This window comes from Pongo abelii, chromosome 13, assembly GCF_028885655.2.
Source record: "Pongo abelii isolate AG06213 chromosome 13, NHGRI_mPonAbe1-v2.0_pri, whole genome shotgun sequence".
NCBI classification, from domain to species: Eukaryota; Metazoa; Chordata; class Mammalia; order Primates; family Hominidae; genus Pongo; species Pongo abelii.
This window is the reverse complement of record NC_071998.2, coordinates 115,669,812-115,684,639: the sequence shown is the minus strand read 5'-3', so window position 1 is coordinate 115,684,639 and position 14,828 is coordinate 115,669,812. Positions and strand designations below refer to the sequence as shown.

General features: G+C 40.8%; 1 protein-coding gene across 3 annotated transcripts in view; it reads left to right on the top strand.

Annotated features, from left to right (window-relative positions):
* PSMB7 (proteasome 20S subunit beta 7) overlaps positions 1–14,828 on the top strand; it is a 63,427-nt gene that overhangs the window by 29,669 nt on the left and 18,930 nt on the right. For all 3 annotated transcript variants that reach the window (XM_002820196.6, XM_063714427.1, XM_054520583.2), the window contains one exon: positions 2,680–2,738. In XM_002820196.6, the coding sequence (XP_002820242.1) occupies positions 2,680–2,738 (59 nt within the window). The remainder of the gene's footprint in view (positions 1–2,679; positions 2,739–14,828) is intronic.

Sequence of the window (14,828 nt, the reverse complement as noted above, 5' to 3'; positions counted from 1 at the left end):
TTTAGTGTGTTATTTCCACTTATAGAAATTTTGTCTGTAGTATTGTTTCTAGGCAGGAAAAAGGTTTTTTGTTTGTTTGTTTGTTTGTTTGAGACTGAGTCTCGCTCTGTCGCTCAGGCTGGAGTGCGGTGGCGCAATCTGGACTCACTGCAAACTCTGCCTCCCGGGTTCATGCCATTCTCCTGCCTCAGCCTCCCGCGTAGCTGGGACTACAGGCACTCGCCACCATGCCTGGCTAATTTTTTTGTATTTTTAGTAGAGACAGCGTTTCACTGTGCTAGCCAGGATGGTCTCAATCTCCTGACCTCGTGATCCGCCCACCTCGGCCTCCCAAAGTGCTGGGATTACAGGCGGTGAGCCACCACGCCCAGCCAGGAAAAAGGTTTTAAAGAAATAATTATTTGGGGAGGGAAATATTTTTCATTTCTTAAATTATTGAGTGAAGCTGAGCAGAAGGAAATATATGTGCCTAGGAAAAAGAATAAAACAAACAAAAAAATTACTGTGAAACTGCCAAAGAAAGGAATGGCCCCAGAGAAAAAAACAGCTAGTGATTTTTAAGGAAAAATGCTTTTAAGGTAAGCTTGTTTTTCTCTTTTAACAATTCGTTACAGTTTTCCACAAGTTGTTAGCTCCTAGCTAAATACCTGCCTTCTCCCTGTCCTTTTTTAAATGTTTATTTCTGGCCTCTGGTTGATTACCCTTGTGCTCTTCATGGAGATATTCTTGGACTCTGTTGGAAGAGGCCAGTCTGCTCACCAATGCCGTGCAGGATTGGTCTATATCTAGAAGTATTTTTTGCTGAGATTCTTCATTTGCAGTTGCCTTGTTCGTTCATGGCAGCTGTCTTTCGCTTTCCACACAAAACCAGATTGCTTTTACTAGTAAGTCTGAGACTGGTTCTCACCTGGGCCTGAAAACAGCAACTTAGGTTACTTTCCCCCTTGACCCCTGAATCTCAGAGTAAACGCGTGACTCAGAACGTTGGTGGAGTTTGACCCTGTTTCCACATCTTCAAGGACATGTTTACTTTGAAATTTAGAGGTTTGTTTTGCTGAATTTGCTCTCGCATATGTGCTAGTTTTATCTGAGTGTACTAGTTTTATATCTGTTTAATTTCTATCTCCTTTTCAGAGGGCTTTTAATGTCCCTTTAGATCACCATTTTAGTTTTTTTTGTTGTTGTTGTTAGGAGAAAAAAATTGTGAGTGGGGGGAAAATGGGGTTGCCTTTTGCTCCCAAAGCCTAAATGAATAGTCATTGCTTGTAATGCTGGTCTACACTTGACGCTTCCTACTGCTTTAGATGTGATATATCCGGTACTGTGAAGGTAATGATCCTCAACCGCAGCAATATTCCCTAACAGGAGTATCTGTCATATTCATCGGGATTACCATGTTCATTGATTTGTGTCTGTAAATCTGCTGTTTCTACCCTTTAAATTTGATCTATAATTGGACCTCCTTAAATGGTTCAGATAAGGTAGTCTGTATTTTCTCAATGCGGCGTTGCTGTCAGCTTCTCCTTTTTCATTATACATTCAGCAGACTTGATAAAATCAGCAGGACACCTCATTTGAAACTGTTTAATCGCTGCCTTTTTCCTTTGCTAAACCATTGAGGTGGTCAAGCGATGTACACAAATCATTTTAAATAGAAAATATGGTTTTCTCTGTGACCCAGCTAAATAGATAGTGTTATGTAAAACAAGTTAAAAAGTAATAAATGCCAAAAAAATCTTCTAATTGGAGTAAAAAATTGTGGGCAACTCTATCCTCTCTCCAAAAGTGGAGTATCCTGAAATATTGCCAGGACCTGTAAAGACAAGATGATGATTTTCTAAAGATTCTCTGGTTTTTGAACAAAGCAAATTTAAATTTTCAAGGAGTGCTTAGCTGCCTTTTGCATCCATTCAAAGGGAGCCCACGCTTATTTGTAATGCCTTTACATCCTACTTTTGTAGGGATAAATTTGCTATCTGTTAATATCTATGCAGCATAACCTTTCAGCCATTTGCTATTGTGATAATAAATTTTTGTTTCTTTGTCTGTCATTTTGTCTATTCAGCTGTTACTCTTCAAAGTACAAACTAAAAATAATAGCTCCAAATAAATGCCACATAATAAAGTGTTTTACAGTTGTAGCTGGAATAACCTGGTGACTGCTGCTCGCAGTCCTATTACCATTGCTGGTGCGGTAGTTTCTTCCCTGCGTGTCAAGGTGACTCTACCAGGGCCAGCTCATTAAAACAATCTTTTCTTTGGAACTGGCTTGGTATTTAGCGCTATACCCAGCAGCCTGCCAAGGCACAATATGGAGCACTAGACTCACAGCATAGAACACGGGAAATTATGTGGCAGTCACTGTTTGAAAAAAATCCAAATTCTCCATAACCTTATTTTCATGCTTCAGCATTTTATTGTGAATAATTTACAATTATACCTGTCAGTGGTGGAAGTAGGACCAGTTGCAGATTTACCTTAGATAGTGGTAAGTGTGACTCCAGGCTTTTGAAGAGCACTGTTTTTACCTGGTTTATGTGGCCCTGTAGAATTAATATTTACACTGTACTTGAATGAGACACTGGGCATGTTTTGCTGTTTTTCTTGCCCCTAGGTAAACTTGAGATGGATAAGCTGGGATATCATAAAATACACTAAAAGTGCACCTTTTTCTTACAGGTTCTGGCTCCTTGGCAGCAATGGCTGTATTTGAAGATAAGTTTAGGCCAGACATGGAGGTATGTAAGTCCCTGCAGTTTTATTCTTTCAAAGATTTTTCTGGTTTTATCTTGAACATTTACAAATTGATTGCTGATTCCTCCCGAGCTTGTACAGCACTGTTGTTAGTTGGAATGTTCTTTGGCACAGATGGTCTGTTTGCCGAAGAGACCAGCTTCCTTTTGTAGTGGCCCAGCTGTGCCCTTCCTTGGGCTTGAGGCGCCAGCGCTATCCAGCTTTTTGCTCTGGGCTTTGGGCTGTCTAGGAATCTTCTTGACTGTAAATGTGGTGGTAACGTGGAATGTTTTCTTGTGCACCAAGCTTTCTGTGTCACGATATCTCAAAATGACAGGTTTTTCTGTTCTTACTAAGAACAGAAAAACTGTGTATGTCTTTGCATGTTACAGAGACGTGACCTGAAAATGGAGGCAGTTTTAAAAATCCCTATAGGTGATTCTGCATCTGGCAGAAGATGGGGGCGAGACCACGCATGTGGGGGAATCATCTCAGAGTGTAATGATCTAGTGTCTCAGATACATGTATGAGAGATTCTTTTATTGTATTTTCTTTGGTGGCGGGGGAAGGTGGTATCTTCTGAATGATACGCCACTTAAGTCTACTTTAATGACAGATTGTCTCCACCCTGCCACCCCCTACATCTTCAGGACAAATGCACAGCTCTTCCATGCAGGAATGTTGAATATGCCTGGATCCATCATGGTACCACGTTACTCCTCCACGTCACTACATCTTGCCGCTAAGCCAGCATTTGTCACATAAGCTTTTTTGATGGTTGTTACTTTTTTGATGGGGAGTATCAACTTCTTTTCAACAATTAATAGGTAGTTTATGAGTGGTTTATCCTATTTCTTAATATGTAGGTTTTTGCCATTTCTGACTTTGCAGTATTGTTGAGGGACCAGAGGGTGTCTCTGGGAATTGCTTTTTGACAGTGCCTTATGTCCAGTCATCTTTGGAAAAGATCGCTTATTAAAAATATTTTGTTCTTCCATCATCTCATTGTCATTGGAGCACCAAGTGTCATTGGAACTCTGAAACTCTCTCTGCCCTTTAGGTTTGGACCAAGTGCTGTCAAAGCCAGAGAAAGTAGGATTAAAGATACTGATCAGCCAGGACAGACAGGGGTTTTCTGCTGCTGGAAACTGCGATACCTACCCTCGGTACATGGGGATAGCTCATATAAGTGACTCGGTCACTCGGCTAGATTTCTTCGCTTCTCGGATAGCTGCAGGAATTAAAACATAGTGTATAGAATTTAGGTGTTTTACACTAAAAATTCTTAATGTTCCAATTAAGAATGGTAAACAGGTCCAAGTATAGACAATAAATGAGATTGGGATTCTGTTCTCATTTCTCAATGTGAACAGTTACTCCCATATCAGCATTGTTTTCTATTTGGCCTTCTTAAATACAGAGAAAAAATAGGATATATTAATACTAGGTCACTTAAAAAAGAAAAAGAAAAGAAAAAAAAAGTTCCCCAGTTTTCTAACTATAGGAGAGGAGTTCCTAAGGTTCTGCACATCCATTAGAACTCACAGAGGTACAAGGAGGCGTACTCTTGAGTTTTGTTTAGAAAATCACCTCAGTAATGCCAAACCCTTCTTTAAAACACATTAATCTTTTCAAATCTTCCTGAAAGCTTTGTCTATTTCCAGTTGAGTGGGACTTCCGTATGTTAAAGAAAAATGAGAATTGTAGGAAAAGTTGAGAGTATGAGGTACATTAGAAGTGACTTTAACACTCCACCAAAATAATTTTACCTTATTTAGAGTTTGGATTTGAAATGGTTCAAAGGCTGTGAATTGAATATTTGATGTGATTTTGGGAAGTAAAGGGGAATGTCAGCATCCTTTCAATAAAATTGATATTATCAATATGAAGAATGTTTCTTAGATCAGTTGTGTCCATAACTGGGAGCATTAGCTGTGAGACCTTGAAACAGGTTGGCCATATTCTTATTTCACATTGATTATTTAAATGGACAATTTTAGGTTACTGTTTTTTATTCACTTGTTATTGAAACCACATGCACACTGACAATCAGTGAAAATCACTTTATTTATTTTAGAGACAGAGTCTTGACTGGGCGCAGCGGCTCATGCCTATAATCCCAACACTTTGGGAGGCCGAGGCGGGTGGATCACTTGAGGTCAGGAGTTCGAGACCAGCCTGACCAACATGGTGAAACCTGTCTCTACTAAAAATACAAAAAATTAGCTGGGCGTGGTAGCGGGCGCCTGTAATCCCAGCTACTCGGGAGGCTGAGGAAGGAGAATCACTTGAACCTGGGAGGCGGAGGTTGCAGCGAGCCGAGATCATACCACTGCATTCCAGCCTGGGTGACAGAGCCAGACTTTGTCTCAAAAAAAAAAAAAAAAGAAAAGAGGGAGAGACAGAGTCTCACTCTGTCATCCAGGCTGGAGTGCAGTGGCATGATCTCGGCTCACTGCAACCTCTGCCTCCTGGGTTCAAGCAATTCTTGTAGAGACTGGGTTTCACCATGCTGCCCGGGTGGGTCTGGAACTCCTAAGCTCAAGCAATCTGCCTACCTTGGCCTCCCAAAGTGCTGGGATTACAGGTGTGAGCCACCATGCCTGGCCGAAAATCACTTTATTAAGGTGAAGGTGGTACCTTCTTCTTTAGTGGTTGAGTTTAAAAGTAAACAGAGGCACATAATAGAATAACAGCTGTCAGCAGATTAATTGTTTAAAAATCTAAAGAGATGTTAATAGTAGGAAACATTTATTGTGAAGACCAAGCCACTAACTGTGCTAACCACACTGTTTGCTTTTGGTGAATATTAAATGAAGGCTGAGACTGCCTAGCAGAGTTGAGAGGACACCATTTTAGATTCCGCCAAAGTGTCTGTCATTTCTGGTTCTGCGTCTGTATAGAACTCATGACAACAAAGACGTTTTGGTTTAAAATTTGCCAACTTTTAATTTTCCTTCTTTCCAGGGAGACTTTGTTTCTGTGTCAGAAAGCCCTGGATAACTTTTCTTGCCTAATTAGAGACCACAGAATTGGGTGACTAAGCCTGCTGTTTCCTTTCAGTGTGGAAAGGCTTCTGGATGTGTCTCAGACAGAAAGCCAGGAGAACAGCACTGCTGCCTTTCACACCTCGAATGGGTTGCCAGGACAGTAACTGCCACTCACTCACGGAGGATTGCTTTGCAAAGGGGCAGTTTTAGGCTGTTGTAATAACAAATTGTTTAACCAACAGTAATTTTTAGGCCAGACTTATGAAACAAACTCTTGGCTTTATTGTTAAAACAAATAACAAATTAGAGGAAGCCCAAAGTCTTTGTTTCCTGATCTACAAACCTGTACTTTGGATAGTGCTGGGCCTTTGGACTATAGTATTTATGGAATACAAGTTCCTCCCTCCTTAAAAACCTGTCTTGTGTTCCCGTCATCTCTAGCTGCACTGTCCAGCGCTAACCTTACGTGGTTATCGAGCGTTTGAAATGTCAGTTGAGAGGGTCTGTAAGTGGAAAACGCACACCAGGTTTCAGAGACTTAATACAGGAAGCTTTTAAAATACCTCAATAACTTTTATACTGATTATATGTTAAATGGTACTGTTTCAAGTATATTGGCTGAATAAAAATATTAATAAAATATCATCTAATTCTATTTTTAAACTGTAACTACTAGAACATTTATTGGGCAGGGCCAACCTATCACTGCGTTTTGAAGTTGTCATTTACACACTACATTTAAGGTTTCTGCCATATCCAGGTGCCACCTGCTCTATTAATTTTTTTGAAAATTTAAATTAACCCAAATTAAGGTATAATTTACATATAATAAAGTGCACAGATCTTGAGTGTAGAGTTCAATGGGTTTTGGCACTCAAATGAAGATAGAGAATATTTCCTTTACCCCTGAGGGCCCCTTTCCAGTCAGTTCCATTCTCCATCTTTCCAACAACCACTTTGATTCACCTTTTTAACTTGAATTTATTTTTAAAATACAGTTTATATCTGAAATCCTGGGTTTGATGTACTGGTTCTATTTTTCTTTTCTTTTTCTTTTTTTAAGACAGGATCTTGCTCTGTTGCCCAGGCTGGAGTGCAGTGGCATGACCAGGGCTCACTGCAGCCTCGACTTCCCAGGCTCAAGTGAGCTTCTTGCCTCTGCCTCCCAAGTAGCTGGGACTATAGTTGTGTACCACCACGCTTGGCAGATTTTTTTGCATTTTAGTAGAGATGAAGTCTCACTATGTTGCCCAGGATGGTCTCAAACTCCTGGGCTCAGATGAGCCACCATGGCCAGCCTATATTTTCCTTCAAGACACATGAAAGTGGGTACATACTGTTAATAGAAATAAAAATGGTTCATATATCACCATCACATGTAAGCCCAGGGATTAAACTTTGGGGGAACATAGGTTCCCTTTGGCCATTCTTGTCTGCTCACTGTTCTTTGAATATAGCGTGCGCTGGCTGGCCGTGGACTCCTTACCACTGGTGCCCGCCAGCAGTACCCTGTTGCTGCTTCATTTATTTGTATCCCTGTGCTGCACTGTACACACCTGTCCTGTTGTTTTCTGGCTGTTTTCAGAGGCATCTCCTCCATGCCAGTGAGAGAGGGAGCTCCTTGAGGGAAGGGGCCATGAAGTCATTTCTGTTCTTAGCTCCTGAGGTTCAGTATGTGTGTGTTGCCTTGAGACAGTAGGATAACCCTGAGCTAAGTCTGAGTTATCAAAACCACCTGGGAAATGGAAGGGACCTTCTCTTCTTCTTATCTAGAAAGTGCTGAACCATCTTTTCAAGGTAACAGAGGACGATAACCAGTACACTTCTCAAATAGCGTGCAGTATTGGGGCACAGAGTCAGCAAAGCAAACACCCCATTAAGGACACAGGGAAAATGAAGATGGGGCAAAGGGCAAATGCTCATTGGGAAATTACAGGCCAAAAAAGCAGAAGAGTGAAACCCAGCTGGGATTCACAAATGCCCAAGATGGGCTTCTGCTGTTTTAAGTTATCTGAGCCATGACTTGCCTCAAGTAAAAGTCCTCAGTTCCTGAGTTTCAACTAACCATGTGAGTTTAGGGCACGTTAAAAATCTTCAAAAAGTCTCACCCAGTTTTGGCCTAAACGCTACCTTGAGTGGTCTTCTAATTTTCATTTTTTTGTTTGTTCCCTTGGTGTGAGCCTGAATTCTTCTTGGGCAGGGACTGTGCATACACCTGGTCGTTTCTGTTCCCTTGCCCTAGCATGGTGACTGGTGCATAGTAGGTATTCAGCCAGTGTGTGTTGAATGGGTTGATAGAAAGGTGTTAAACACAACTTTACTTAGTGGTTCTGAGAGTAACCTTCCTTTGAAACAGTTTGATAATTTCTCCTTTAGTGTTCACAGTACTTAGCTGTGATGGAAATGAAGGCATAAAAAATTGTATTACTTACTGCTGATAAATCTCATGCTTTATTTTTATCAGTGAAGGTGCTTATTCAGACACTGTACCAATGTATTACCAGAATAGGGGATTTTGAAATGTGTAAGTTGACCTGATGACAAGGGGTCAGTTATATGAGAGGTTTTTTTGGTGATGATGAATTGCTCAGAGCATTCCCCCAGACTTTTTCTTCTCTATTGTTAAGGCTGGTATAAGAATTCAGCTCCTGGTCCTGGTTGTTACCCACAGGCTAGCTTAGCTGGACAGGAAAACTAGTGATAACCATGCTGGGGCATTTTCAGTCCATTTTCCAGTTAAAAACAAGGAGTTTGATCATGATACCTGGAAATATGGCATTAGCTTGGCAGATACGTATCTTGAAAATTGCTAAAATTGCTAAAATGAAACATGGATTTTATTTAAGAGGGAGAGAGAATTAAATGAATCCGATAATGTAGGTTAGTTTTCCTTCTATTTCTTTGTAAGAAGGGATGTTTTCCTTTGGCCTAGTGAGAAATTTAAACTCTTGGAGATTACAATTCATTAAAATGGGTAGAAGATTAATATTTAGTCTGTCAAGATCAATACTGGCCCCTCTTTGCACTAATTGTCAGAATATCTTGCGAGGGCTGCTGAAGGGTAGTGGTGTGCGCAGGACCCTCACATCACAGGGAGATGATTCAAAGGCAAACTGTCCTGCACCCTCTGGTATCGACTTGCAAATTAGCATCTGGAATCTAATTAAACAAGCTTAATGAAAGTAGCAGCTGAATGCTGCTGGAAAAGACAATCAGCTTTTTTCCCCCCTCTCTGATACATATTCTGTACTATTGAAGTTGGTCACCAAACACATCGTGTGAGCACAGTTAAAAAAAATTAGCATTTATTTGAAGAATAGAAACTGTTTTTCATTCTGTTATGCATTTGGCATGCTCTGGCGTCCCATGAGAGCCATGCCACAGCAGATAGTGCACAATATTTATAAATCCATGACAGGCAATAATAGCAACTTGAAAAATTCTTTTGCTAGAATCTCAAGTTGAGAGCTGCCAAAAGCTGAGAGGATCAGATCTGCAGTGGCAGCTGCTGTGCCCTACAGTTAGAATTCTAGACTTTGAAGATGCTCAACTTAAAGCAATGAAGACTGCAGGCTTAGCCAATTTTTGCAGGTTTCTAGAGCTCTGGCTCTCTGCCTTTTGAAGATGAGTTGCTGAAGCTTCTACCACTGCCTGAGGCGTGCTAACACCAGCAGGATCTTTTTTTTTCCTAGTCTTAGTGTGTCTTCAGTTTTAAGTAGCACATGCTTAGTCAATGCCAACTGTGATGGTCCTTTCTCTGGTTGCAATACCGAGGGATGAGCTCCTACCCTATACCCTTCAGAGAGAAGCTATGAAGATGGGTGGTGACGTATACAAGCGCCACTTCAGCCGTCTGATTTATGGAGTCATATTTCATCACTCAGCAAGTGTTGGCCTCTAGAGAAGCCCTTATAGATTGCTAAAGATGTGAGCAGCTATCACCCTAAAGGCTTGTGGTTACCTCACAAACGTGATGCCAAACACCTAGCTACTGAGGAAACAGAATTAATCTGTCATTGCAGGCAGCTATAGATCCACTTTAAATAATGAGAGTTGATACCAATATGGTTTTCTGACAGCAAATCTTAGAAGTAACTGTGTGTGTGTTTTTTTTATAAGTTCAGTATTAGGAAGACACTGAGTTGCAGGTTCATTTGTGCTTTGCAGATGGACAATAGTGTGAGAGATCTGCATTATTTTGATTAAAAAATTGTGCAATTTGGCATTTAGAATGGTCCCAAAAGAGAACATAATATGAGTTCAATATGGTTGCATGGAAAGGGGCATGGGGCTTGGGAGCTAGAGGATTGGCCTGCAGGTCTGTTTCCTCTGTCCTTACAGCAGGACTCTGGGAAGAGGGGCATCCTCGTCTGTACGATCGGAACAGAGACCTGCCTGCACGTTGCTGTGAGTGTTAGATGCGGCCTGTAGAAACACCTTAGATGGTGGCTCACACAAAATTGGCTCTAAAATACGGCAGCTGGTTTTATTTTTTTAGTTATTCAATAGTAGGATACAAACATCGCATAGCAACGACTAATGTGATTATTTGTGCTGGCATCAGGCTTGGTGAATTTATAGCGTGATATAGATAGATACAGTCCTTCTTATCTGCAAGCGTAATATTGGAGACAGGCATAAGTGGTGGTCATAGACAATGGTATATTATTTCATTTACTTTTCAGCAATTCCTTGAGGTCAGTACTTTGTTGTCTTCATTTTGTAGAGAAGAAAATTGGGCCGTAGGGAGTCAGATAACTGGCCAGAGGTCACACACTCAGTGGAAGACTCAGAGTCTGAACCCTGGTCAGCCTGATGTTAGAGCCCTCCGATGGGTTCAGCCACTGGGCTATATCTGCCTCTTTGTCGTTCTTTCATAACAGGGTGGGAAAGACATCTTATTCCTTTAATTCTTTAACACTTTCTTATTCCTGTAATTCTTTAACAAGACTGGGAAAGACATCTTATTCCAGGTGAGCAGAGGTGTGGGCTGCCTGGGCTGTTCCTTTTCTCTGATGAGGTCTTGTGAAGACGGCAGAAAGCCAAGCAAGTGTCAGACAAGGTGTGTAAAGCTCTTTGGCAGCTCTGATTGGAGGGAACCCAGGAACAGAAAAGTTTAAGGAAGTCAGAGATACAGAGATGTTAGTAAATGTAATAAAATCACTTGGCTTTGGAAGATCATTTTTTTCTTTTAATTCTAGATTTTTATTTCATTTTTAAACTGCCCTCCACCCTAAATAGCTTGTGATTGTTTTATTCCCCTAAAATTTTCAAATATTATTTACAAGAGAGCTGTTTTCTCCATATAGCTGATGTACAGACAGCACAGCCCTCTTCAAATTTAGTAATGAGACCAAGAAGTCTTTAAATATTGGTGAATGGCATTTGTCCATTTGAGGTGAATCATGAATAACTTGAACAAAAATAAAAAAAAATAAGCAAGACTATCATATTTGAATAATGAGGTGCTCTTTTTTTCCCAACTGCCAAAACTTTTTAATCTTCGTCAACGATTGTTCTGTCCTCCGTCTTATTTAGGTTGCATCTGTGCGACTGTGAGCTCAGGAGCCCTGACAAGCGGCATATGAATTCTGTATTCATTAGTGATCTTGATCCAAATGCCTCTGTCCCTGCCACGGGGGCTCAGGTGTGGAAGCTGCTGGCTAATCCCACCAGCTGACATTCAGAGGTTTAATGACTCCATAGGAAGGTGACCACTCGCTGGGAGGTTTGCTGGCGGAACCCACACAGCAGACAATGGAGATCAAGGAAGACTATCCGTGTTTAGCCGAAGCACCTTCCTGTGCAACTTGAACCCTGTTGGCATCAAACACAGAGTTTTAAGTAAATGCAAAATTAAACCAAAAAAACCTCGACCTTCGCTAACTATTATAAACAATGATTTTCTTATCTGTTTTGATGGTGTTTCAGGCTGTTTTTCTTATGGCGCTTTAATAGGTGTCAGCTTAATGAGCTGAACTTGACTCACTTCTCCAGATTTTTAGGTTTTAAGATTATATTTGGTTGTTACATCTGTTTCGGTATCTTGTTTGTCTGGGGGGAAAAATTGTATTTAGACCCAAAATTATTTTCTCATTAAATGCTTTTAAGGATTTATGCTAGGCCAGGCACCGTGGCTTATGCCTGTAATCCCAGCATTCTGGGAGGCCAAGACGGGTGGATCGGTTGAGTTCAGGAGTTTGAGACCAGCCTGGGCAACATGACGAAACCCTGTCTCTAACAAAAAAAAAACCAGAAAAATTTAGCTGGGTACGGTGGTACATCCCTATAGTCTCAGCTACTCAGGAGGCTGAGGCGAGAGAGGATCGCTTGAGCCAGGGCAGTCAAAGCTGCAGTGAGTTGTGCCATTGCACTTCAGCCTGGGGCGACAGAGCGAGACCCTGTCTCAGAAAGAAAAAAAGGGTAAGGATTTATGCTGGTATTTTTGTTTATTGTAATCCCTAGCTTTTTTTTTTTTTTCTTTTCTTTTGAGATGGAGTCTCACTCTGTTGCCTGCAACCTCCATTTCCTGGGTTCAAGTGATTCTCTTGGCTCAGCCTCCTAAGTAGCTGGGATTACAGGTGTGCGCCACCATGCCCGGCTGATTTTTGTATTTTTAGTAGAGATGGTGTTTCGCCATATTGGCCAGGCTGGTCTCGAACTCCTGACTTCAGGTGATCTGCCACCTCAGCCTCCTGAAGTGCTGGGATTACAGGCATGAGCCACCGTGCCTGGCCAATCCCTAGCTTTATTTATTTGTATTTTTTAGAGATGGGATCTTGCTCTGTTGCTAAGGCTGGAGTGCAGTGGCACACTTAAAACTCACTGCAGCCTTGAATGCCTGGGTTCAAGGGATCCTTCTGCCTGAGCCTCCCAAGTAGCTGGAATACAGGAGGGTGCTACCATGCTCAGCTAATTTAAAAAAAATTTTTAGATAAGTGGTCTCACTATGCTGTCCAGGCTAGTCTTGAACTCCTGGCCTCCAGTGATCTGCCTGTCTCAGCCTCCTCAGTAGCTGGAATTACAGGCACAAGCCACTGGGCTGGTGTCTTAGCTTTAAAAAAGTTAATATTAAAGTGTGAGTTTATTGATTGACTTGTAACTAATCAGATGTTTTGACTACTTTTTTAGCTCTACTATTCTAAAAGTGTGGGATACCTAGTTCTATTACTATGTAATAACAGCTTCATTGATAATTCACACCTATGCAGTTCACCTGTTCTAAGTGTGTAGTTCAGTGGTTTTTGGTGTATTCATAGAGATGTACAGCTATTACCACAATCAATCTTAGGACATTTCCATCACCTTAAAAAAATAATAACTCCATTCTTATTAGCTATCACTCCCCATTTTCCCCCAACCTTCCCAGCCCTAGGCAATAACTAATCCACTGTCTCTGTACACTTGCCTATTCTGGACATTTCATGTAAATATAATTGTATAATATGTGGTCTTTTGTGCCTAGCTTCTTTCACTTCGTGTAATATTTCACCCGTTGTTGTAGCATGTATCAGTATTTTATTTCTTTTTGATGGTCAAATAGTATTCTGTTGTATGGACATACCACATTTTACTTATTCATTAGTTGGACATTTGGATTGTTTTCACTATTTGACTATATTTATAATGCTGCTATGAACATTGGTGTACAAGTTTTTGTATGGACATATGATTTCTCTTGGGAAGAGAAATTCTAGGAGCAAGATTGCCAGGTCATATAGTTACTCTATGTTTAACCTTTTGTGGAACTGCCAGAGTTTTCCAAAGCGTCTGTGCCACTAGCAGTGTGTGAAGGTTTCGATTTCCATTTGTCCTCCTTTCCATATATCCTTCCATATATCCTCTATCCTTGATAGTCACCAAGACTTATCATCTTTTGGATTGTAGTCATCCTGGTGGGTGTGTGTGAATTGGTATCTTATTGTGGTTTTGATGGATTTTTTGTTAAGAACTAGTGCAACTATGGAAACGTTTAGATGGGACAATTGAAACATTTCACGTGCTTCCTTTTACACTGGATTTGTGCCGTAATTGGGTTGATGATTGTACATTTGTTTAAATATTGAAAGGGCCTTTTCAGAGGCTCTCCCTGAGGCTATTTCTGTCATTTGCTTTTGGTCATAATTCCTGCTTATTGGCTTTCCTTAAGACCTGAAGCATTAGACATAATAAATTGTCTTTATTATTGGATCAAAAGATGTATCAGTTTTCCCCAGTAATTTTCTCTCTGGCTTTATTTAACATAAAACGCTAGGTTTTAGAGAAGTCTGAACCCTAACATACAATCCCTGGGATCCTGTATGGAATTATTCTAAGTAGTGATTTCTAATGGTGCTATTAACCAGTTAATTTTAGAAATGAACAGTTATTGAAGTTGGCATTTATGGTTCAGTGGGTGATTTGGAAAATTACCCATTATGTCTTTAGAATAGATGATGTTGAGAAACACTGTTGAAGGTGAAAGGTTCCCAGCAGCACCAGATATTTTGAGTTGTCCCCCTTTTAAGAAGTGAGCTTGTTCTGTGCATTGGAGCCCACTGGTGGCCAGCTTTGGAGAGGTAGGAAGGGACTTCTTGAGTTAAGGCTGCTCTCTTCAGTCTTCTTGCTTTTTGAATTTTGTGGCATCTTACAGAGCAGATAGAAATTTTATGCGGTCTTTCACCTGATTCAAGAGCAGGACTTTGCTTCCTACCATACAGGGTTTGGAATTTTAGAAGTAATTGCTTCTTTCTTTCTTGATTCTCTAGGATTCATTAGTCTTCCTGGACTTAGAAGTGGCCACTGAATGTGTATTCTTCTGTCCAAGTCTGTGTCTTCCTCATCTCTCTATCTTCAGAACCCCAGTTAATGGTGGTGGCTGGTCCTCATTTCTACCCTTGCCATCGCATTCTGCCTTTATTAAAAGTTGAAGTTGAAAGTGGGATATTTTGGGGAAGGGTTGAAGGAAATTTTAGAAAGTGTGACTTATTCCCATTGAATTTCAGGAAATAAAAGGGGGTTAGATGGAAGGAAACAGAAAAGGAAAGGCATAGTTTACCAAAAATCTCCATAAGCGGGGAATGGATTCTTCTTGGGGCTAGGTCTCTGGAATTCAAGAATCAACAA